This window comes from Neovison vison, chromosome 6 (assembly GCF_020171115.1).
Source record: "Neovison vison isolate M4711 chromosome 6, ASM_NN_V1, whole genome shotgun sequence".
In the NCBI taxonomy this organism is placed as follows: Eukaryota; Metazoa; Chordata; class Mammalia; order Carnivora; family Mustelidae; genus Neogale; species Neogale vison.
In genome coordinates, this window is record NC_058096.1 from 138,373,500 (window position 1) to 138,398,901 (window position 25,402).

At 50.3% G+C, this 25,402-nt stretch overlaps 1 protein-coding gene across 14 annotated transcripts in view; it reads left to right on the forward strand.

The window, feature by feature from the left end:
- Positions 1 to 25,402, forward strand: part of TRAK1 (trafficking kinesin protein 1) — a 118,610-nt gene that overhangs the window by 72,521 nt on the left and 20,687 nt on the right. For all 14 annotated transcript variants that reach the window (XR_006385060.1, XM_044252444.1, XM_044252438.1 and 11 more), the window contains 11 exons: positions 1,855 to 1,931; positions 9,586 to 9,702; positions 11,847 to 11,947; positions 12,776 to 12,884; positions 14,973 to 15,051; positions 15,945 to 16,075; positions 16,718 to 16,792; positions 17,451 to 17,588; positions 21,541 to 21,617; positions 23,100 to 23,336; positions 24,353 to 24,669. Coding sequence is in view for 13 of the 14 variants with exons in the window: in XM_044252438.1 (XP_044108373.1) it covers positions 1,855 to 1,931; positions 9,586 to 9,702; positions 11,847 to 11,947; positions 12,776 to 12,884; positions 14,973 to 15,051; positions 15,945 to 16,075; positions 16,718 to 16,792; positions 17,451 to 17,588; positions 21,541 to 21,617; positions 23,100 to 23,336; positions 24,353 to 24,669 (1,458 nt within the window). In the remaining variant the exon portion in view is untranslated. The remainder of the gene's footprint in view (positions 1 to 1,854; positions 1,932 to 9,585; positions 9,703 to 11,846; positions 11,948 to 12,775; positions 12,885 to 14,972; positions 15,052 to 15,944; positions 16,076 to 16,717; positions 16,793 to 17,450; positions 17,589 to 21,540; positions 21,618 to 23,099; positions 23,337 to 24,352; positions 24,670 to 25,402) is intronic.

Below are 25,402 nucleotides of genomic sequence, written 5' to 3' on the forward strand. Positions count from 1 at the left end.
TCCTGCGTCTTTTCCTGCAATGCTGCCACAGAGCACAGTTGTATCCCCCACCCCCCTCCCGTGAAAACGAACTCCTGTGGGGGCACAGGAATCTTCTCTTAAGGATTTCTCCTGCCCTGAGCTGATGAACAATTTAGAGCAGTTTGAGCTGTCCTCCACCTCCATCAAGTTAAATTCTGGTTTAAACCAACCCTTACATGAAGCTCCCTGGTTTTTGCTAGCAGGGTAGCCCCCACTGGAGGCCAGGGAAGGAAAGCGCCCGAGGCAGCGTACTTCCTTCCAGTCCCACAGAAGTGTCTGGTGGAGGAGAGAGCTGGAAGGGGGTTTCAGATTTGGAACCAGATTTCAGATCTCCTTAAGCTAGAAAATCATTCCAACGGATCCGCTTTCTCTGAGCTCATTCACTAGGGTGATCTTTACTTGCATTTAATAAAATATTTAGAGACCTATAGCATTCCTCTTGCAGCTTGCCGTTAGCAGTGCTACGGAGGTTGGCTTAGTTACCCACTTGATTCCCAGCTGCCTTGCCTGGGCTGTTACTGGACGTGGTTCATTGTGAAAGCTGAACCAAGTCTTCGGCTCTGAAGGAATTATTTTGTAGAGTCTTAGTTATAAGGAGTTACTGGGACTCTATTAACGGCAGAAGTGGCAAGTTTCAAATAATTTTTCACTTGGGTCCTACAGGGACTTACGTTCATTCCTTCCTCCACAGAATAAAACCTGTGACACCCTTCTTGGTGTTTGTGGAATTGCAAATCGATTCCTTACCATGGATTTAAAATAAAACCGCCCTGCGATTTTTCTGCAGAATAAAGTGTTCTTTTGTGGCACTACTTTTTACTCCACAGAAGGAGAACAAAGACCCACGCACCCTCAGGTGGCCTGCGTAGCCTCTCATGACCACAGCCAATTAGATACGTGGTGAAATACCAGTCTGCGAGCTGTGTATTGGTCCGTGGCGGGAATGGTATTAGCCTTTTTGGTGTGGATTAAAAAGAATCGGCGACCCTAGTTTTCATGGTAGGGAAACTGGTTGCCTTGCCTTAGAATTTAGGCTATTTGGAGAGGGGAGGGGAGGGGCTGCACCATTATGAAATGATCAGGTAAGGTTGTTATTTATTTATTCACAAGATTATTTATTTATTTATTTATTTATTTATTTGACAGGCAGAGATCACAAGTAGGCAGAGAGGCAGGCAGGGGGAGGGGGAAGCAGGCTCCCCGCTGAGCAGAGAGACCCATGTGGGGCTCTATCCTAGGACCCTGGGATCATGACCTGAGCTGAAGGAAGAGGCTTAACCCACTGAGCCACCCAGGCGCCCCCTCAGGTTGTTATTTAATAATTATACCAGTAGCAAAAAAAAAAAAAATAATAATAATTATACCAGTAGCCCTTTCTGAAGGATCCTACTCCGTCCATGCGGTTGGCTCTCTGTGGTTGGTGAGCTCTAGACCCTCGGGATGCTTTCTGATCCCTCACACACTGGTGGCTGTGCTGCTGACCCGTTTCAGTTTGCTGAGTTTACATGAATCCAGACCCCTTTTTAATCCAACGTCTTGTCCCCCGTGCCACCCCTATATGTGTGCACCAGTGTGGCACACACAGACACATACGCACAGTCAGAACCTTGCAGGATTGGAAGTTACCCCATCCTCTGAGCGCCCCCTCCCTGCCCCCCGAGGCTCTTCTCTGGAACTGGGAAATGAATTCTGGTGGTGCCGAGTGCAGCGTGGGTTGAACCTGGCTAAACCAGCGACCCTTTGTGCCCGACTTAAAGGCCGCTTTATTAGATGGGTTATTTGTTTGGCTGGTTTGTGACATCTGTAGCTCATTGCCACTTTTATTTCTTGCAGTTTTATGTGCTGAAAGAGTTGGCCAGATGACTAAGACGTATAATGACATAGATGCTGTCACTCGGCTTCTTGAGGAGGTAAGTGCTTCTGGCGAGGCCGAGGGCCGCTTATGATTGACTGATTATAACTTACATTGATCAAAGCATACATGGTTGTTGGTCTCCTTGAAGAGTCCCCCAAATGGGGCCCTCTTGGGGTACAAAGCAGTGCCTTTGCTTTTTGAACTGATAGCTCCGCAGGTCTTTGTGGCTGTAACTTTGTACAAGGTATGTTAGGTTTTTAAAAGGAATGTATAAATGACACAAAATAGGAATGTTTGCTAGAAGACCCAATTTAAGACTTTTTAAAACCCTGAAAGTATTTTGTAATGCTATACTTTAAGGGTATCCAAAAGCATCCAAAGAAGACATCATGATGATATCTTTGTAGTTTTTTGGAACTTACCTCAAGTTAAAGGGATATTACACAGCATAGAAATAACCAAAAATCATTGTGGGAAAGAAAAATTATGAAACTTGCCTAGAGGTGGATGAGCTGTCGGTATTGTAGGGACTCTGTTTTTCTCAGTTTCTTCTTAGCATTCTGTTGGCAGTTGAGAATCCTAGGGCTGTGCATACCTCTACAAATGATGAGCACTATATGTATACCCCCATGCCTAGAACCAGCCAAACACAGCAGGTTCTTATAGGTGTATATTGAATAAGTGCCTGTCTTTAAACATTATCTGTCCGTAATGGCACCAGTGCTAACTTAGACCCTTGTTTCTGCTCTGGAACCAAGGTTGACTTGGGGTCATGTTATTATTTATCAGCTCTTCCAGGAAAAGGGTAGCATGATGTGGGAGACACAGAAATCACTGTTGTCCTTTTCAGCCACTGGTGGAACAAGGTTGAAACATAGGACCGAGCAGGAGTGGTGGAACCCAATGTTTTGAGAGGCATCTTTGTATCCCACTTCTATGTATGTCCTCTCCTGTATTTTTCCCAACTGAACATCCAGTATTCTCACAGCTGCTCTGAGGGGTGGACTCTTTGGATTCCCCCCTGAGACCCTCAAGGTCACCTGCCTAGCCATCCGCTCCCCTCCCTTCTCCTGAAGCTGTCCTCTCTCCGCTCATGGACCCAGTTGGGTGCGTGTAGGCAGAAACTGAGACTTCTCGGTCACCTGCATGTCACAGCAGTTACCAACAGGTCGGCCCCAAATAAGTGATGTTACGTTTTTGGCTGTGAGACTGGGCCATTGAGAGGCATTTTGGGGCACAGGCCTTCTGGTGGTACTCCAGTTGCTGCCATTATGGTGGCTGGTGTTAGGCACTTGGGAGGCTAGCTTGGTTAGCACCAAGCTTTTTCTTCTTCTTCTTCTTCTTTTTTTTTTTTTTTTAAAGATTTTATTTGTTTATTTGACAGAGAAAGATCACAAGTAGGCAGAGAGGCCAAGAAAGAGAGAGAGAGAGAGAGAGAGAGAGAAGCAGGCTCCCTGCTGAGCAGAGAGCCCGATGCAGGGCTCGATCCCAGGACTCTGAAATCATGACCTGAGCTAAAGGCAGAGTCTTAACCCACTGAGCCACCCAGGCACCCAGCACCAATGACTTCTGAAAATGGTTCATCACAGACCCCTTCCCACTGGTTTTTTCCCCCAACAGTGCCATGCTGTTTGGGTACCCTGGTATTTCCAACATCTACTCCTCAGTCCACACTGTTAGCTGTCAGGTCTTCTGAGGAGGCTCTGTCTGGACCGTTCTTTTTATTTCAAGCCCACTCTACTCCTCCAGCCCACAGAGCCTCAGGAGGGAGGTTTCTGTTTCTCTCTGTAGCTGCCTGCATCCCAAGCCCGCTATGACCTCTTTGCCCCACCCCCCATACTTACAGACACTTAGAAGTCCTCACTGTGGCAACCAAAGCTACACACAGATCCCGTTCTGAAATCCCCTCCAGCTTGTCACCAGGGACCTCCCCCATCCTTCCCTGGCCTTGAGTGTTGTGCAGCAGGGCTCATGGGAACCTTCAGAGCTGTTTGTCACCACGGCTCCAGGGGGTCTGTACCCCTGTGAGCCCTGAGCATGGCAGTCATCCTGCAATTCCCTTTGTCCTGTTCTCTTAGCCAAATTAGCTGGAAGCTTTTCCAAGGTGGGGACCATCCAGGACAGGGGCACTGGGTGGGTGGGGAGGTCTCTTCCCTTACAACCTTGGAAATGATAGGCCCTTTGCAAGTGTCTGCTGCTGTTGTCATACTTGTTATCAAGGGTGAATTGTTTCTGAGAACTGCGTCTTGTCAGTTCTGCGGTAGCTCTCCGCCACGGGTGCCCCTGGTTTGGGTGAAGGGACCCGAATCAGAGGACAGAAGCAGCCCAGGGCCACACAGCTGCTGTGCACCCCAGGCTGGTAACTGCAGCACCTGGGACTCATGCTTTTGGCTTGAGTGTTGACTGCCGTATGCATTTTGTGGGGAGTATAGTCCATTGGCCATCAGTGGGACTTTTTATAAAAACACAAACAGGGTCGTATTTTTAAGGGATGCTTACTCTGTAAGCGTCCGCCCCCTGCCGTGCTTGGTCCCTGCTGAGCTGGCACTGGCGATGCTGAGCCCCGTCTCTGCTTGGACGTCTGAGGATTGCTCCCAAAGGAGCCGGGCCTGCAGCCCTTCATGCAGAGCCTGGGTGTCTAGTTCCCCGTCCCCCCAGCTCATCTGCTCAGCCAGGGTCACTCCCCAGATGTCATGCTGTCCTCTTTAAAAAAACAAAACAAAATAAAACAGAAAAAAACCAAAAAACCTGAGCTGTCAAGAAGAATATTTGTGGGGCACTTTCTTTGGGTGGCTTTGTGCCCTCTGGGTTCTGTTTTTAGCAGTGCATTCTGGCATGGTCTGTGTGTATGTGTGTCTCATTTATAATGCCATTCTTCTCCTTGTCCTGATAAGAACCACCTCTGAGTCACTGCCTTTCTTCGGAACTAGGCGGTTCCCTGGTGAAAGGTGAACTGCGTTGGTCACTGGACCGTGGTACTGGGCTGTGTTCTGCTTGGCTTGGCTTTGGTTCTGCTTCCTCTGATCATTTGCTTCGGTTCGCAGGCTGGCCACACTCAGGCAGGGTCAGGGGGTGGGGGGTGGGGAGAGAGAGAGAGAGAGAGAGAAAGTGTGTATGTGTGTCTGTGTGTGTGTACACGTACTACACACAGGATGCCAAAGCGCAGCCCATGGCTGGTGGGGAGCTTTTGTTTCTGCCTCTAAGGGGAAGAGGATTCCGCTGCAGCTTGCCTTGGCTTCCTGCCTTTGGATTTACCTTTGGGCAGAGCTTGCCTCCTGCTACTCTCTCCCCCTCGTTTGGAGAGGGTTGTTCCGAGGGCCCCTTAGTCATGCTTTTGATGCTGAGATTGGTGAATGAGATGAGTCAGCTGCCATGAGTGGGAGGCTTGCTGCTCTCCGTCTCCGAGGGCTGTTGTCTGACAGCAGGGGTGCCACTGCAGAAGGGGCTGAGCCAGGTCACTGTCTCTTTAAGCAAAGCAGGGGCAGGCAAGAGGGAGCGAGCCCTAGGAATGAGCTCCTCCACCTGGCTGCATTTCCCAGCTGAACCCGGCTCTTTTAATAGTTACTTTCTAAGGGCCTAAATTCTTTATTTGTAATCTCTCATGCTCACTGTAGTTTAACCCAGTGGTCACTTCCTAGCCGCTTTCCTGTTTTTAGCTGTAAACATTTTACCATATTTTGGCTGGTTGTGTAATAAATGCGAATGTTTCATTTCTGGAATCGTTCAGGAGAAACTGTCCTCTTAGTAAAGAAAAACCAGAGCTATTTTACTAAGTTTTTAGCTACTGTAACTTTTAAATGAACTGTTTTTAGGTAACTTTTAAGTCATCTCCACACGCAGCGTGGGGCTCGAACCCACAGGCCTGAGAGCAGGAGTCTTATGCTCTACCACCTGAGCCAGCTGGGTTCTCCTCTTAGATAACTTTCAGACACCACAGAATCTGTTCAGTTTTTTCATTTCATCCATAAATAGTTTTACTATAACTTTTGTCTTTTTCTTACCCCCCGCAGAGAGTTTTTGTTTCTGTTACTATAAAGATTCAATTTTTGGTGTAGATGGGGTGAAAGCTGCCCCACTGTGCGGCAGGGACGATGAGGGAGAGCCCCAGGCCTGAGGTTTGGGGTGTCATGGGGAGGGCGAGGGTCTTCACTGAGTGCACAGCCCATCCCTGCCTGTTGGTCTTGGGCCTTTGTGTGCCATGGGAAGCCGTCACCATCCTTCGGGTGCTCCAGCTGGCCTTACCCAGCAGGCTTTCGTAATTGTAATTTTTGCTTGATTTGTTTGCTGTGGGGTTTGCATGCAGACTGTGGCCAAGACAGGCGGAATGTCTGCGCTTGTCGAAACTTCCTACGACACATACATGATGGCAGCATAGACCAGGGAGGCAGTGAAGCCTCTGGCCTTAAGTGCTTACTGGGTATTCAGTCTGAGAATTTGTTCTGGTAGATTCAGTGGGCTTGAGCTAGATGCGTGGAGACCATGCTTCCAAAGAGAAGTGGACAGATACTGCTTTTTTAAGTGAGTGTTAGCCAGGTGAAACCATTTGCACAAGATGCTGGTTTTGAGTTGGCCTGGAGAGGTAGGTTCCCTCCCACCATTCCTTTGGGTCCTTTCCTCCACGTACCCAGTCAACACATAGGTTGAGTCTCAGAAGTGATGAAGGGCCACCGAGTGGAGGACCGTCCTGGGAAGACTCTGTGGCAAGCACGGATGAGTTCACAGAAAGGAAAATCTTGGTTCATTGGCTAGAGTCACTGGTCCCCCTTGTGCCTTGGTAGGTTCAGATTGCGGAAATAAGGTGGAGGTATTTGTGGGCCCTGTGATGCGGCACCTGGGGCAACGGTGACAGCAGTGACAGATTTCCAGACTGTAGGAAACGGAGGTGGGAGTGGCCATCATCTGTGTGAGAGAGTGCCAAATCGCATCTAGAGTCTTTCCAAATGGTACTTCAACCTCCATTGCTTGGCTCCTATGTCAGTGAAATTCCTGTGATAAGCAAGGGGGAAAGTGTGCTGCTCATGCACAGAATTATTCAGTGGGCATATAAAAGTTAGAAATACAAAGTGCCTTTGTTCTCTTCATATCCTACAAGTCTGAATCATAATGCTAAGAGATTTTTTCAAGGGTAGCTAACAGCCAGTTTGCCCCATTCCTCCTCCCCACCTAACAGGGGAGGGAACTGGGTTCCAGGGATGTTCAAGCAGAGCCCGATCTCACCACTGTGGAAGAGAAGGGTTCACCTGGAGCATATAACTTTTGACCAATAACCACTGTAAGAAACGCATCTCAGGTTGCGACTCAGTACTCCCATAAATGAGTATATGACAAGTGAAAGCATAAACATAAAATAATATCCTCATAATGTGGAATGCACTTTGGTATTTCGATCTCGTGCTGTTGAATTTTATTTAAAACAAATTATCAGTTGCCATTACAAAAATGATTCTCAACCTACTGATGGTTTATAATGTATGTTTGGAAAAAGCTGACCTAGAGTATACCTGATCCTTATTAAATGGAAGCCATTGGCCCAAGGTCAGATGGTTAGTTAGTAGCCGATTAGAAGCTAAGGCTCCTCCCTAGCTTTTTTTTTTTTTTAAAGTTCTATTTATTTGTCAGAGAGAGAATTTATTTGTCAGAATTTATTTATGTGTCACACACACAAGTGCAGAGGGAGAGGGAGAAGCAGTTTCTCTGCTGAGCAAGGAGTCTGTTGGAGGATTTGATCCCAGAACTGTGGGATCGTGACCTGAACTGAAGGCAGATGCTTAAATGATTGAGCCACGCAGGCATCTGCTTCCCCCCCAGCTTTTCCCCTTCTCTCAACTCCACATTCCCATTCCTCTTCTTCTTATACCAGCTGGATGAAATTAGCACAAGCTTCTTTTTTTTTTTTTTTTAAGATTTTTTTTTTTTTTTATATATTTATTTGACAGAGAGAAATCACAAGTAGATGGAGAGGCAGGCAGAGAGAGAGAGGGAAGCAGGCTCCCTGCTGAGCAGAGAGCCTGATGCGGGACTCGATCTCAGGACCCAGAGATCATGACCTGAGCCGAAGGCAGCGGCTCAACCCACTGAGCCACCCAGGCACCCCTAGCACAAGCTTCTTATATGATTTAGTTTTCCAGTGCTCCCCTCCCCTTGCTAATCCTACCCACAAGGGAGCAAGTCGAACCTAATCATAGTGGCAGACAGTGTCTCAGAACGGAGGAGTCATCCTTTGGTGATGGTGTCTGTCCTGCTGTCTGCACTGTCAGGAAACATCTTTCCTCCCATATTTATTTATTTATTTAAAGATTTATCTATTTTAGAGCGAGCACAGAAGCAGGGGTAAGGGCAAAGGGAGAGGGAGAGAATCTCAAGCAGACTCCTGGCTGAGCGCGGATCCTAACACGGGGCCTCGATCTCACAGCCCTGAGATCATGACCTTACCCGAAGTCAAGATTCAGCTGCCCCACTGACTGAGCCACTCAGGCGCCCCACAGCTGTACCTTTATATGCCACTAAAGGTCTTTGTTGGTGTACTGTTCTGTGGCATATAAGTGGTATCATCAACGGAAATAAAAAAACTTCTGTGTCTTTAACACAGTCTTTGTCCCTGAGGTAAGGCGATTTTATGCATTATCTCCATTTTGAAAGTATTTTTTTTTTAAGATTTTATTTATTTATTTGATAGAGAGAGACAGCGAGAGAGGGAACACAAGCAGGGGGAGTGGGAGAGGGAGAAGCAGGCCTCGCAGCAGAGCAGGGAGCCCGATGCGGGGCTCAGTCCCAGGACCCTGGAATCATGACGTGAGCTGAAGGCAGATGCTTAATGACTGAGCCACCCAGACGCCCCTCCATTTTGAAAATATTTTTAGCAGTTTTTAAAAAGTTTTTTTTTTTTTTTTTTTAAAATAATCTCTACACCCAACGTGGGGCTCAAATCCCCAACCCTGAGATCAGAAGTTGCAGACTCCTCCCACGGATCAGGTCCTGATCTCAGGATCCCTGAATCCAGCCCTGCTTTGGGCTCTACACTCAGGGGAGAGTCTGCTTCACATTCTCTCTCTCTCCCTCCCTGGATCCTCCCTTTCGTGCAGGCACACTCGCTCTCTCTCAAATAAATACATAAATAATAAAAAATCAACCTAAGTACCCTCCATTAAGTAAAAGAAACATGCTGTTGGATTTCAGAGTAACTTTGGCCATTTCTGTTTCGTATGAAGTAAATACAAATAGCTCTGTAAATTCCACTTTCATATGTTCTAAGGAGCCTGCCTCCCTGCATCAGCTCTTTGCTTTATTGCAAGAGCACCGTGGGATTCCTATGCTCATTCATTCATCCAGCAGGTAGCTACAGAGTATTTCCATGCGCTGGGCCCTGCAGGTACAGTAGCCCAGCCCTCAGGCGGACAGATTGTCACGTGATTTCACAGACACCCAAAGCCACTGCGGAGGAATGTTTTTGGAAGCACGTTTCTCTCATAGAAACAGAGACTTGTAGTCCATGGGTTGTCTCCCATTGCTCGAGGTCTGCTCTGACACCTTCTGTAGGCAGAGCATCCCCTTCTTTGAACAGGTATCAAGTGCGGGTACGTGGACGGTGAGTTATTAATACCTTTGTTAGTTTGAAATGTCCTGTTTTCCTCAGTTGACGCTGAGCGCCCTGGGCTCCTTTGGGAAGCACAGGTGTTCTGAATGTCCATTTTCACCTTTGCCTTTCGTAGAAAGAGCGGGATTTAGAACTGGCTGCTCGGATCGGCCAGTCGTTGTTGAAGAAGAACAAGACACTAACGGAGAGGAACGAGCTGTTGGAGGAACAGGTGGAACACATCAGGGAGGAGGTGAGCTGGTGGCAAGGGCCAAGGGCCGGCGGGCTTGGGCTCAGGCTCCAGAGCTGTCTATTCCGGGGCGGCCTCCTGCAGGCAGAAGGCTGCCTTCCTGCTGCTGCTTCTGTTAATGACCCTGCTTGGTGCCACCAAGCCTGGCTGTGCGGGGGCAGTCCCTGTCCCCGTGCCCTGTGAATCCAGGTCCTCACGCAGGCTGGGAAGTACACAGCCTGTGAGGAGTGCACGCAGGCTAAGACGGCGGTGAGTGGGGGTTCCTGGGGCAGGTGGGCACAGGCAGGCCATAGGGCAATCCTGTTGGGAAGAGGCTAGCCTGTGCTGCAGAGTAGGGCAGTGACGGCACATTCTTCATTCCAGTACCATTTTGTGTTTGTAAAACAAAATGAAAAAATAGGCTATTGTAGTCACGGTAGGAACCCTAGCATTTTCATGATCCAAACCTTGGCTGAAGGGCATCAGTGGTCAGGGCTGGGGTGCTGAATGCTTTAGGCTTATCTTACAGGTCTGGGGTTTCGGAGGAGCAGCACTGGTTTTCTGGAAGGTTGTGGGGTGGGTAGGACAAGGGAGGCTCTGCCGAGTCGGGCGGGGTGGCTGGAACAGGCTTAGGAATTAGAGCTGGGCCCTACTTGGTTGCTTCTTCCCCATCATCCTGTTCTTTTAACTGCAGATTTTAGCTGTGAGGACTTTCACTTGACCTTCTTCTTCTGGTTTCTCTTGTTTTCTGTCAGAAACCTTCTAAGTGGGAGGGGATGCCCGGACTCATGTCTTTTAGATTTATTTAGACCTGTCCTCATTAAAGCTGTTCCCACTTATTGTTGTCTAGGTTTGGTAATGGTTTTCATATTGATAAAACAGACTTTCCAATATCTGAGAAAAGTTTTCACCTTGGGTGGCTTCCTCTGAAAGATGTTAGGGTAGGATATGGTCATGTTTGGTGAGGTCAAGTCGCCCCTGCTTTCCCGGCACCCAGCAGCATGGCCTGACCTCCCCTTCTTGCAGGCTTTAGGGAGCAGAGGACCATGCCACCCAGGGGACCAATATGTGGTCGCCCACTGTCCCTCGTGTGCTGTTCCTCCACATGACTGCCCTTGCCGGGGGTTCCCTCACGTCACACAAATAGTACCCACCTCTTTGGAAGTGGAAAAGTGTCTTTTTCCTTGGAAAGCTTTGAATGTGGAAGCTATAATATGTTCCCCGTTGGCACATCATTAAATTGTCAATGTAGATGTTAGAACTAACGCTTTTGTGCACATAGAATTTGCTTCTCCGTGGAAGTCATAAATACCCACTGTGTTGGGTAGGAAAGCTGGGAACAACCGTAGACCCCAAATCAAATTAGAAACAAAGAATGACAACCAGATTGTAATTCTCGCTTACAGCACCGGTTCCCTGCTGATCAGAAGTGAAAACTTTTATGACACAGGTTTGTTTGCTTAAGATGTTAAGTATAAATTAGGCGACTTGCAAAAACTGTCCTAGTTATCAGTATGGCCACTTCCTGATGGCTGCCTCCTTTCTCCCTGTGTCTGAAATTGCTGTCTTGTGGTCACTGAGTACAGAGCAAGGTCTGGCCAGGCTTGGCTGCGAGCCCTGTGAGAGTGCAGCAGTCACAGGGTGGGAGCTGTGAGTGTCCCAAGTATGACAGCAAGGGTGGACAAGCTGCTCTTAGCTGCCCACCTGGAGCTAGCATCGCCAGGGGCCCGGTCCAGGGCGGCGTTATGTTTCAGCAGAAGTGAATGGCCTCTTCTTTCACTTGGTAAAACGATCTCTTTCTCTGGCCATTTGCGCAGCTGGTCATCTGGCTACTTGCAAAACCCATATGCTATCTTGTCCCCCACCCCTAAACCTCATTCCAGAGCCTTCTAGTCTCTCACCTCCTCTCTGAGCCAAAGTAAAAACCATAAACTTAGGCAGAGGGTTTTCTGTCAGAACACGGTGACTGTATTCTTCAGTGGGATCAAATGCAACCTCTTTTCCTTGAAAAGCCCAAAATTGATGACCCGCCTTCACTTTGGGTGAGGAATTAAACAGACACTGTCACCCAGCAGCAAGTGTCTGCACATGGCGGGGGCTCTGTGGTGCTCAGGGCTGAATGCTCCCACCCCCCGACCCCCCACCCCCACCCCGCTGTGTCTGTGCAGGTGTCTCAGCTCCGGCATGAGCTGTCCATGAAGGATGAGCTGCTTCAGTTCTACACCAGCGCTGCGGAGGAGAGCGAGCCTGAGTCCGTGTGCTCCACCCCGTAAGTCGCAGAGGGCCGTGTCTCTGAGGCTGGGGTGCAGGCAGCTGGCTGTCCATGTCCTTGGCAGTGCCTTGGCAGGGTCACTTCCCCAGTGGCTCAGGTCCACTGCTCCCAGCCTTCCCCAGACCAAGCATCTCCAGGTGCCTCTGACAGATTGGATGATTTCTGCAGGACGTGGAAGGAGACAGGGTTATTTGTCAATTTAGATTGATCCGGCCTGGTCACGGGTAACACGTGGGCCCTGCAGTTAGGTAGAGGATAGGATGGGTTCTGGAGCCAGAGATGCCACGGCGAGCCCCTGGGACAGAAGGTGTGGGGACTTCTCAGAGAGTCCACAGAACCTTACATCAGAAGCATGAACTCTAGAGCCCAGTGGTCTCAATTCAGACCTTGGCTCTGTGGTTTCCTAGCTGTGTGCTCTTGGCTAAGTTACTTAACTGCTCTGTGCCTGTTTCCTCTTTGTTAAGTGGGAATACTGATAGTACTTGGTTCAGAGGGTTATGAGCATTAATTGGCTTCATACCTGTAGAGTACTTAGGACGAGGCACACAGAATTGCAATGTAAATATGAAATAGACTTTTAGGCATCCGGAATTGTGCGTCAGCTTCAAAGAGTCGACTCTGCTGAGTTGTGAGGCCGTGTGGCAGCTGCACACGGTGGCCAGAGGGTGGGGATGGGGGTCCTGAGTGCTGGTGAACCTAGGTGGCAGCAGGTGCTACCATCACCCCTGCATGGTTCATGGTCACCCCTCCCCCACCAGAAACGGTACTTCGACAGGTGCAGGGAGCCAGTCTCTCTCTGGAGCGAAGTTTCACCTTCTCCCCCAGGTTGAAGAGGAATGAGTCATCCTCCTCTGTCCAGAATTACTTCCATCTAGATTCTCTTCAGAAGAAGCTGAAGGACCTTGAAGAGGAGAACGTCGTACTTCGATCGGAGGTCAAGTGCACTCCCTGCCCTTGTTGCCTCTGGAGGGTGGTGGCAGGAGGAGATGTGCTTATAGCGCTGCTCTCGAGGGTGACCATCTGTGAGAGAGCCACCTGAGCTCCACTCACAGCAGCACCCTGAGTCTGGCTGGCATGCCTCCTCTGAGCTGGGCATTGGCTTCTGGGGAGCACGTACCTGTCTGGGGGCCGAGGACTTGGGGATTCTCCGTGCGGGTGGGCAAGAATGGCAAGCCCCTCCTCCTCCAGTTAGGGCAGGCTCCGTCGGTGGTGTCTCTTCGTGGCGTCCTCTAGCTCTGCCATGGAGATGACACTGAGGCTTGTTGCCGCAGGTCACATACGCTCCAAGGGAATATAGTAACGTGAGAACTTGAAGACAGATTTCTTAGACAATTAACATAAAAAGGTAGAGCTGAGACCACATGGGGACTCATGCTTTTGAGTGTTTCTGACTAGCTGGTCGCTGTGCACTTTGCCTGTATTGTGTTTTTTGTTTTTCAGGTTTTATTTTATTTTTTTCTCAAGTTTCACAGCAGTTGTGTTTTGTTTTTGTTTTTTCCAAGTTTCACAGCAGGGCTAGAAACTGGTTATTTTGCTTCTCATTTATAGTAAGAAAGCTGGAACCCAGGCTCCTAGGTGTTTGATTTGCCAACGTGGTGCAAGTTAGGGAATGACAAGGGCTGGATTTGTAAGACTCTGTGACTTTGAACCTGCTACTTCCCTTCACCCATGGCCCCATCTTAAAAACACCGATGTGTGCAAGTTTAATACTTTTTGTCTTAATTATCAGTGAGTTTATGTTCTCCAGCCAGAGGTATGTTTTGTCAAGTTTGGTATGGTATGCCCACCTCAGCTGGCCCAGGGTTCCCTGAAACCCCTGCAGTAGGGCAGACCACCTTGAACTTGCCCACCTGTTGAAAAGAACCTCATGTCTGAGCTTACGAGGGCTATGCACGAGAAAGGGGTCCTGTTTTTTTACACCATAGATCTTCTAGTCCTTATTTTCTAGTGTGAGACACAAACCCAGAGTGACCAAGAGGGTTGTCCAAGCTTTCTCTGATAGCCAGGGGCGAAGCCAGGGCTATTGCCCAGCATAATAGCCAGTGCCTGTCCCATGTGAACGCCCCAGGCCTTGGTGCATGGTAGTATGTCCCTCTGTCAGTGTTCCCCTAAAGCAGGTGGAGGGAATCTGATCCCAGCTGCCTACCCCTTCTACCTCCGGGAGTGTAGTGGCTCCTTGGGGCTCGGTCCCGAGGGCTCAGAGATAGCTCCTTTCCACCTGGGATATTTTCTTCAGACCTTTGGATCTCTACTTTCTCACCTTGTCAGCTGGGAGCAGGCTATCCAGAGTCCCGGGGTAGCTCCTGGGTCTCTGAATTTTAATGCTTTCATATTTTTTTTTTTTAAGATTTTATTTATTTATTTGACAGAGAGATCACAAGTAGGCAGAGAGGCAGGCAGAGAGAGAGAGAGAGGAGGAAGCAGGCTCCCTGCTGAGCAGAGAGCCCGATGCGGGACTCGATCCCAGGACCCTGAGATCATGACCTGAGCCGAAGGCAGCGGCTTAACCCACTGAGCCACCCAGGCGCCCTGCTTTCGTATTATACCGTGTTTCAACTTAGCTAAATACAGTAGATTTAACTCCAACTCAGGCCTCATAGGACAGTGCCTTGCATAAAGCAGGTACATGATAAGAGTTAGCCATTCTTGTGGTCATCCGTAGACGGTAGGCAGAGCTGAGTCCTAGACACTTCTGCGGTCACAAAGGGGTCTGTGTCTGTGAGCTGGGACTGATGCAAATGAACAGACACAAGGGAGCCGCTTGCGGACTGCACACCGCTTTGTGTGGCGCCCTCTGGTGGTACACCGTTTTCAGCTCTTCAGCTTTGAGGGTCTGAGATTCCTTAACTGAGCAGGGTGTTCTGATGGACTGTCTGTATTTGAGGGTGTCACGGATGGCAGGTGGGGAGAGGGTGAAGGGAAGCCTTCCAGACCCAGGTTAGTCCTTGCTCCTTGCCCTAGCCTTGCCCGCCTCACCGGTCGAGGTGTGACTGTGGGACTCTGACCCGAGCCTTATCCATAGGCCTGCCAGCTGAAGACAGAGACCATCACCTACGAAGAGAAGGAACAGCAGCTGGTCAACGACTGCGTGAAGGAACTGAGTATGGCCTGGTTCCCTTGCTCCATCCCCACCCCCTCTTTTTACTTTCTATAACTGCCATCATTGGGATGAGACACTCTCCCCGCCCCCCTGTCTTGCATGGCACCCCTCACTCTGATTCATAAGAAATCGGGTGCTGGGTTGTCAGTCTTACACTGTCCTAATTTCTCCCTGAGATGGATGTTTGATTCCAGCTTTCTACTAGAACACTGGAGTTATGTGAAGTCTAAGTTGAGCCCAGTTACAGAGTTCTCTTGCCGATGTGCAAACACTAACCAGTTACGGTTTCTCATAACTGATGGGTGAAAAGTGAGGCCAGAGTTCTCCATTTTGCAAATAAGTACTTCCCCCCCCGCCCCCGCCCCCGCCCTCTCCATCATAAGTTTACAAGTTTAGACAAAAGGGCAAACAGTATTTTGAGTTTCAGCAAAACATTCAGTAAATGAAACACACCCCGTGTTCTAATCTAGTAAAATGAGTTATGACTCTGAATATGGGTTGAAAACACTCCAGGGGATTACACTGTGCCAGTAGCAGTTCCTTCTAGGACACGGTGCAGCAGGGAGCTCCTGTTAATGATGTGGACCCGTTCATGCACAAACGTGGGGCTTCGGGCAGATGCACTGGGTGGTGGGGCAGTCATCTCCTGGCTGACTCCCCAAGCCTGTCTGACTTTCTCTGGGAAAGGAGGCGGCTTTGGTCAGCAGGGCTGGGTCCCCACACCTCTTTCTCATGACAGACTGAGCCTGTTCGGGAAAACGGGCACTGTTCCTTCTTCACTGTCCTCTCCACTCCTCCCCCGTCTGGTAACAAAGATGCCTTTTCTTGAGCACACCACAAAGAAACCATTCTCTCTGGGTCTGACTTTCTCTCGTTGTCATTTCTTGGTGAAAGGGGACGCCAACGTGCAGATCGCCAGTATCTCAGAGGAGCTGGCCAAGAAGACTGAGGATGCTGCCCGCCAGCAGGAGGAGATCACACACCTGCTGTCACAGATAGTCGACTTGCAGAAGAAGGCAAAAGCTGTAAGGCTTCTGTTTCTCTGGCTGCCGCAGATGGCATTGGCCCATGAAGACCGGGCCCTTTGGTCTCATAGTTCAGGTGTCTGTGCTGCCCCTTTGGAGAAAAGGCTTTATTAGCAAGTTCAGCAGAGTGAACAAGTCACCCTGAACTGGGGAGGGCATCCTATAACCACTTCTCTCTTAAAAATAATCTGTGCATCAATAGAACTCATTAAGAAAAGTACCTTAGATCCACAGTTCTGGAATTTAACTCATGAATTTTTTAGTCTAGGGTTTGTTTTTACACACTCTGGTGTGTCTGTCCCGCAGCAGAGTCATATCCCCTATAGATTTAAGCTGGAGCAGCAGCAAGACAGCAAGAACAGAACAAATACAGTTTCATGTCCCATGTCAGGCGTTTGCCAGAAGCTCGAGGTGGAGCCCGTCTGGGGAGGGGTTGTGCCTATAGTGGCGGGGAAATGGGGGGCCATCCATCATGACCACGGATGTAGGAAAGGCTGCCTTCAGAATTACAGAAAAGACAAAATGGCATAAAAGTATCACTGTAGAAATGTGATAGGATCCGAACAGACCAGGTAATAAGAGGCAGTCAGACGTTTCCAGGTATCTTCGAGGAGAAGTTGATGGGTCTTTGCCCTGTTGCAGTGCGCGGTGGAAAATGAAGAGCTGGTCCAGCACCTGGGGGCCGCTAAGGATGCCCAGCGGCAGCTCACGGCCGAGGTGAGCAGCTCCCCCCGCCCCGCCCCCCGCCTTTCCCCAGGCCTGTCGCAGTTAAGGTGCTCAGCCTCTGTCTGAGGGGCTGTGGGTCGTGTCCGCCTCGCTAGCTGTCCTTACTCTGAATCGAAAGCCGTTCTTACTGGTAAATTCCTGCTGATATCCATCACCGCTGGCGAGCACCCAGCAGGCCAGGCCCTGCACAGCCCGCTCCTGTTCGATGTCCGGTGAGAGAAATGGCCTGTAGCTCACCATGGAAAGGTGCCCACTCACAGATGTGGCTGGAAATGAGGGTGTTGGCTTTGAAAGAAATAACCATTTTTTACTGTGTCTCATTGGCACAAGGTTCCACGAGTTTTAGGGGTACAATGTAGTGGTGAGACACCTCTGTACATTACGCTGTGGTCACCACACTGTTGCCCCATCTGGCACCACATGACACCCTACCGTCCCACTGACACGATTCCTGTACCGTGCCTTTCACCTCCGTGACTTACACACCCCGTCACTGGAAGCCTGTGATCTCGGTCATGCATTAGGACTTGGGGGGCTAGAAGCATGCCCCAAGTGGGAGCCGGACTAAGCCTCCAGGGCCCTTCGGGGTTGGGCCCGGAGGCCCTGGGCAGCCCCGCGCTGACCCTGCATACCTTTCCGGTGCCCGCAGCTGCGCGAGCTGGAGGACAAGTACGCCGAGTGCATGGAGATGCTTCACGAGGCGCAGGAGGAGCTCAAGAACCTCCGCAACAAGACCGTGCCCAACACCACATCCCGGCGCTACCACTCGCTCGGGCTGTTCCCCATGGTGAGCGCCCGCTCTGGGTCCCTGCTTCCCACCTGCTGGGCCGCAGGGCGCCCCGGCAGAGAGGCAGGTCTAGAGGGGAGGTGCAGAGGGTGGGCTCCTCTTTCCACTGCTTAGATCAGATCAGTATCTGGGGCTCGCGAGCCCGCTCCCGGCAGACTCACTCCTCTTCTGCCGTCTCTCTGACTCGGTCCTTTTTTTTTTTTCCTTGTGTCCATAATGGATATATTTCATGGGAACCTCAGCTGTCTGGAAGATCTTATTCATACCTTGTTATTTTTCTAACCGTACTAGAATATGAGCTGTTTTGGGCTCACAGTTCATTCCAGATTTCTTAAGTTGCCCATGCAGTTCTGCTGGTTCTTTCTAGGCTTCCTAGTCATCCTCTTGGGGGCTTTCAGTGTCTGTGACCTGAAAAAGTGTCTGTCTCTCCACCTGGAGGGGCGTTTCCATTGCTACAAAATGATTTCCCCCACAATCTGATTTCGTAGCTCTGGCCTGATCGGTTTCATGCTGGGGGTTTAGGGAGACACGGTTGAGAAGGGGATTTTCCAGGTCAGCCCCTCCCTGCTGGGGTTCAGCAGCTCTGCGAAGGCCTCTTCTGTTGGCCTTTTTCCTGTGATGCTTGTTGATCTTCCTCGCTGCACCTTCTTCTGTCAGACTAAGGCCTCTCGAAGGCGGGGGCCATGTCTTCTTTGCTCCTTTCCTCCATCCCTCTCTGGGACACTCTGCTATCTACTCGGAGCTTGTGTTACAGAATTGTACGTGCTTAGTAGCTACTAGATTTGGATGGGTGGACAAACAGACCAAAGAACAAATGACCAAGACCTTTTATATTTAGATCCTGTTTCATGGTTTGAGGAAATACCACAGTCTTTTTGAGGAGACGAGAACTTTTGAGAGAAACACTCCCAAATGAATACAAGTGGATGGCGGTGTCAATGTTTGTGACACTACGTCCCCTTGGAATTGGGCCTTTCCTTAGGTCTCTTTCCCTGTACACCCTCCACCCCCGTTACTGACACTGCTCTCTCCCTGCCTTGTTGTCTGGCCCAGTTTTCCTAAATCATGAGCTTCTTCCCTTTTATATATCAAAATCAGGCTAGAACACACACACTCTTTCTCTCTCAGCTTGACTACATCTAATAAAACCAAAATGAAAGGTACATGACATAGCTTTCCAAGGGGCAGACTGGTGGTCTAGGAATCCCAGGAAAGGCAGCGAAGAACATTCAGTGCCCCCCGATTCCTCCATCTGGAGCCGATGACAGTCAGCTCAGACTGGCCTGCGACATAGCAGTGTGTGCTCCCTGCCTCAGTTTCCCTTCTTCTTGGCTTCCCACCTTGGTGCGGTGGCCTCCTGGGGGCATCTTATTTCCATGCACTTAGGAGGCCCTCCACTGCATTCACTCTCAGGGACAGACTTGTTTTAAAATGAAGCCGTGACACAGTGAAGTCAAACTGAAAATCTGCGTTTGGGGCTTTTCTGCAGAGATTCTCAGCTTTCATATTTGCTGAGGTGGAGCTTTCGCTTGTCTTTCCCTGGAGCCGTTGGCACAGCTGGCCTCAGTTTTTGAGGATGGCTATTTTTAAAGTGCACGATGTATTAAAGGTATTTGTGGCGCTGAGTAGTGTTGTGCCCGTGTTTCTGGAGCAGAATGGCCAAATCTGTCAGTCTTGCTCCCAACCTCTCTAGTAGCTGAATCAGACCGTGAGCAGCAGTTTCTGCCTGAAGAGTGCGTTGCCAGCTCTTGCGTTTGGCAGGAGCTCCCAATTGGGGATCCCCAGACAGGACTCAGGAGGCCTATGAACCTGAGGAAGGGGCACATCTTTTCTCTTAATCCCTAATTGCATACAGTGCTTCCTTCTCATATGAAGGTGGGCACCAAGGCACAGCGTTAATAGCACCCGTGACTTTGTCACTGGTGGAGATCACAGCTGCTGTCTGTTGTCTCCAAGATGTCTCCAAGTCCTATTCGTGCTAAGCTCCACTTCAAGGTGGCAGTAATTACCAGGCCTGAAGCCAGGTCCTGTGTGTTACTGTATCACGATTGTTGTTATTAATAGTCTAGTGACTAGTTCAATATATCTGGCTTCCTTTTTGTCTTACTTTATTCACTTAAAGATATTGTTGTGAGAAGGGGTCCATGGCTTCCCCCAGACTCCTAGGGGGCTCAGGGCCAAAAAGGGCACAGAACCAGCTTGCAATTTCCTCCAGGCATGGCCTTGAAATTAGTTGTTTGGTATGTCATCTCTCCTAAGTTGTTTGAAGGTCCTTTCCTCGTGCAGAGGAAATGCACTCTGAATGCAAACTATATGGTGAGTTACAGTAGTAAGAAAAGGAAACTTGCAGGGTGCCTGGCTGGCTCAGTCAGTAAGCTTCTGCCTTTGGCTCAGGTCAGGATCCCAGGGTCTTGGGATCCAGCCCCGCATCGGGCTCCTCCCTCTCCTCCCTGCTTGTGCTCTTACTATCTCAGTTTCTCTCTCTCTCTCAAAAAAATAAATAAAATCTTAAAGAGAGAAAGAAAAGTAAACTGGCTTTAAAAAAGCTCACCCAGGGGTGCCTGGGTGGCTCAGTGGGTTAAAGCCTCTGTCTTCGGCTCAGGTCATGATCTCAGATTCCTGGGATCGAGCCCCGCGTCGGGCTCTCTGCTTAGCAGGGAGCCTGCTTCCCCCACCTACCTCTGCCTGCCTCTCTGCATACTTGTGATCTCTATCAAATAAGTAAATAAAATCACTTAAAAAAGAGCTCACCCAGGGAAGCCTTTTACAACTTGGGTTATGTTGAATGGCAACCTGTACATAATAATTACTAAATAAAATCAGGTATGTATAAATAGGTTCCAGCTTCCAGCCTGGAGCATCACTCCTTGACTTTGGGGCTGTGGAGCTGGGCGCTCTGGAGTCCCCATGCTCTGTCTGCTGGGAAGGCATTGGTCACAAGTGGCTGTGTAAAGTTAAATCCATTAGAATTAGCACAGGGAATTCGGGTTCCCAGTGATACTGGTCATGTTTTAAGCACCTGATGGCCACCTGTGGCCCGTGGCTCTCACAGTGCACGGTGTAGAAAGAACATTCCTCTCATCTTGGGAGGTCTTCGGTTAACAAAGAGTTAGCCCTTCCCTTCAAGCTGTCCTAGGTGGTCTCCTTGTCTGAGATCCCAGTGGGTGCTTTTCTGCACACACTTGGTCCTCCTGTGGGCACCGACCTGTGCCGGTGTGTGGGATTGCCTGTGAGTCTCTGCCTCGGGTGGTAAGGAGTGATGGGGCGTTCAGGGATGGGGGCCGCTCATCAGGGAGTCTTCATCAGTGAGCCTCAGCTCGGGGCCTGGCCCATCTGAGAAGGGAGAAGCCATCTGTGACCGGCCTTCCCCTGACCCACAGAATCCACAACCTAGCTAGAGGAAGATCCAAGTGAACTCACTGTTCAGGGAACTCGTCGGGACTTCGTGTGTTTGGTGTCTTTCTTGGGGGAGGAGTGAAGGATTGGTAGTGGAAACGAGGTAGGAGCGGGTCATTAAAGGAGGGTGGGCATTGGGTCGTTGGTGGGGAGAGGAGCCTTCCTTGCACGGGAAGCGGGGGGCACAAGAGCAGAGGCTCACATGACAGTGCTCACAACTCAGGGCCCTTCCTCCACAAATTCCCTGCCTCTCCTTGTAGGCAGAGCCACAGCTCCATGGTGTAGCCAAGGGAACACGGGGTTTGCTCTCAGATCCTTAGCCGCAGGGGAGCATAGGGGCTGTCCACTCAGTGCCCACTGGGGACTGCTTCATTCGGAACCCGCCATGGGGCTTGCTCACTCAGGGATCCCCCCAGTGATGAGTGGTGACAGCCTCACGGAAGGGCAGTTTGCAGGCTTCTGAGACCTCACCGGAGACTCCTCTGGCCAGCCAGCCGGGAGCCTCTTTCAGAGACTTGAATTGCTGCTCACTCTGTGTGTCTCTGGCTTTTCTCAGGACTCCTTGGCAGCGGAGATCGAGGGGACGATGCGGAAGGAGCTGCAGCTGGAAGAGCCCGAGTCTCCGGACATCGCGTATGGCCTCCTTCTAAGTTTTCCGGAGACCGCCTCACACCCTGTGCTCATCAAAACCAGCAGCATTTGGGCTTCAGACACCAGCTCTGTGGTCCTTGCACAGATTTGGGTCCGGGTTGAGGGAGATAAGAGCACTTAGACAGTCATATATATCCCCCAGCTCCTCTTCCTGGGTTTTAAAGCTCTTCTACTAACTTCTAGAAAGTTGAGTAAGGACAGCTGTGTTTCCCATCTCTGTTAATGCAGCCCTGTCTTGATACCACCCCTTGGTTTTATCTTTCCGTTCAGTGAAAAACAATACTTGGAAATGATTAATATCCGTTAGAGAAAGAGAGATCGCATGCTATAGGAGATACAGAGGGCTCTTTGAGGGGTGCATGCAAGGCTTCTGCCCTTTCTGGGTATGTTTACCGATACTGGCCCCTATGGGCTCTCTCCCTGACATGAGACCTTGTGCTAGGCTAGCCCTGAGGTGTTTCCTCAGATGTGTGTGGATCTGATTTCAGTGTGTATTTTCTGAACTCAAAGCCCACAGCCAGAACTGAAATGGGATCCTGGGAGTGACCAGAGTCCCTGAGCCTCTGTGCGTGTATGAAGCCTTAGGTGTCCCAGAAAGATGTGGCGTTTATGGCAATGTGCCTACCTTTGTCTCCTGTAAAAGGAACACATAAGGGGATGCCTGGGAGGCTCGGTTAAGCATCCCACTCTTGATGTAGCTCAGGTCATGATCTCAGGGTCGTGAGATGGAGCCCCATGTTGGGCTCTGCACTGGGCGTGGAGCATGCTTGGGATTCTCTTTCTCTGTCTCTCTCCCCTTCTTAAAAAAAAAGGCGGGGGGGGGGACATGGGAACAAATGAACATCAAGGAGGTTCCACTCTTAGAAACAGCAGTTTCTAAAAAAGATTCCTGTGGTGTTTATCATCTCATTGTAGAAGTTTGAGATTTTGTCTGGCTTTCATATATATATATATATATATATATATATATATATATACACACACACACACACACATATATATACACACACACACATAAACAGTTACAAATACTCATTCTACAGATACTTATGGAGCCCTGTTATGTGCTGAGCAGGCTCTCCTGGACCTTGCATTTTAGGCACCATCATGACGGAGGAAAAGTAGCCAGGAGACTAAAGTCCTACTTAAGTACTTGTACTTGGGGGTCAAGCCTAAGGGAGAGAAAAGCAATATCCCCTTGCTAGCTTCACCTCTGGGACATAGCCACAAAGTAGAGCCCTGAATTCAGTGGGTACTGAGTCTCTTGCTTTCCAGCCAACAGGCTTAAGAAACACATGGAAGGCTTAAGAAACACATGGATGGGGATGGTAGGTTGCTTGGGGGCTCACATGGGCTAGCTGCCTTTCTCGCCTCTCAGATGGTAGTTTCTAGAGGTTGAACTCCGCGATCATTCCTGCATTTGTTTATTCATGGATGTTGTGCATCTTCTCCACACCTCCCCAGGCACCAGAAGCGAGTCTTTGAGACGGTGAGAAACATCAACCAGGTCGTCAAGCAGAGGTCTCTGACCCCATCCCCCATGAACATCCCAGGCTCCAACCAGTCCTCAGCCGTGAACTCCCTCCTCTCCAGCTGCGTCAGCACCCCCCGGTCCAGCTTCTACGGTAGTGACGTTGGCAACGTTGTCCTGGACAACAAGACCAACAGCATCATCCTGGAAGCAGAGTCCGAGGACCTGGGGTGAGCCGGCGGGGAGTTTGTAATCTTTGGGTCTGGGAGACAGGTGGTGTGGACGGAGGATAGGTTTGGCCCACAGAAGAGGGAGGCAGGTAAAGAATTGCCTGACAAGTATAGACCTTTCGTTCTGTAATCTGTTTTGCCAGGACCTCTGAGTGTGCACTCATTCTTGATTCTGGTACTTTCATTAGTGGCAGGAGGCACAACAGGAAGTCGGCCTTTATGTCAAATGCTGAAGGGGGTGGATAAATGATTGTTTTCTGTTACTTCCCTGTCGGGCTACAGAATAGACCTTTGTTTCAGGGACCCCTCTGTAGCTTGGGTGTTTGGAAGGCTGAGGAGGACTCAGGCTCTGACTTGTGACCAGAATCCAGTTTGCTGCAAAGGGTGCACATCACAGCCCTGTCGCTGGGGTGGGGCCTCCTCAGTGGTGGGCAGCCCCTCTGTGACCCGAAGCCCTGTAGACCCACAGCTGCGCGTGCACGCATGCACACACCCACACCCACACACACGCAGGCACGTCAACTGTGTTGTACACCCTTTTTCTGTGACAGAGAGATTGGTTCTTCTGACCTCTTGGCTCCGAGGGGAACTGCTTGATCAGAACAGCTCTTTCAGTTCAAGAACAAAGAGAAATGCCCCTAGAACCAGTGACCCTTCTGGTAACTAGGACTTCGGTCTGAAGAAGTCGTCTTCCTGAGGGCTCACGAGGGAGATGTAGCTAGGGACGGATTTTTTACATAGTCTGCGAATTTTCATTACACCTTAGTGCTCTCCCCCCACAGGGCAGAACACCCAACAGAGGGAACTAGGTTCCCCCCGGTAGGCATTTCCGTCCCCAGCTTTGCCTAAATTTCTGCTCCTTGCCTTGTTGGCTTCCCTAGCAAAGAGCCTGCGGCCACTAAGAAACACATGCACCTCTGGCCACCGAGCAGTAAGGACTGCCTCGAGCCGTGCACTCTACCCTGCATGGCGCCCGCTGCGGGGTGCGCCTCGCTCAGCCCCATCTCCCTCCGCAGGAACGACGAGCGGAGCAAGAAGCCCGGGACGCCGGGCACTCCGGGCTCCCACGACCTGGAGACCGCGCTGCGGCGGCTGTCCCTCCGCCGGGAGAACTACCTCTCGGAGCGGAGGTTCTTCGAGGAGGAGCAGGAGCGGAAGCTCAGGGAGCTGGCGGAGAAGGGCGAGCTGCTCAGCGGCTCCCTCACGCCCACGGAGAGCATCATGTCCCTCGGCACCCACTCGCGCTTCTCCGAGTTCACCGGCTTCTCGGGCATGTCCTTCAGCAGCCGCTCCTACCTGCCCGAGAAACTCCAGATCGTGAAGCCGCTGGAAGGTGATCACCAGGGGCCTCGGCCCCTCTCCGCCCTCCTCGGCGACCGCCTCTGGTCCCTGATCCACCACCAGCAAGCGGGCAGCCTCTGTCATGCCTACTCCTTTTTCTTCCGGGACAGCCTCCCCCGCTGCTGGTTTGAGTTCCTCTGATGGTGGCGCCCAGCCTGGGCCTCCGTTTCCTGGGGCAGGTGTGGGAGTGTGCATGCTGACCCCGGGCCAACTCTGACCTCCTCCAGTTAGGCCAAAGGAAAGGAACGAAGCCTTCAGGCCAGTTTCCTAGTTCTCTTTGTTGTGCATCTGGGACCTTAGAAGTTAGCATCTTTTTGAGAGGCAGAGGCACTGCTGACGTACTAGAAAGTTCATTGGATCATGCCTGGGGTCTGAGAAGCGCAGGGAATTCTTGCTGTCCCCTCTCAGAAATGCTGGTGTCAGGGAGGGGTTCAGAGCACATGCTAGAAGTTGTTTTTTCAGGAACCACTTGAAAGCGATCTGAAATTATGGGCTTTCATGTTTTGTTTCCATCTTCCAGTAAAGGGGGTGTGGCTTTCTTCCAGTGCTGTGGGTTCTGAGCAAGAGGCCTAGACCTCCACAGTCTGGGGGTGGGAAGGGGGTGGTCAGGGAGGTGAGTGAGCTCTATACCGCCTTTCCCAGGGGCAGTTTACTTTTTAGTAAATTGGGACATGAGATGGTTAAACTCCTGGAAAAAATTCACCTTTGTTCTTTGCTTTTTCTTC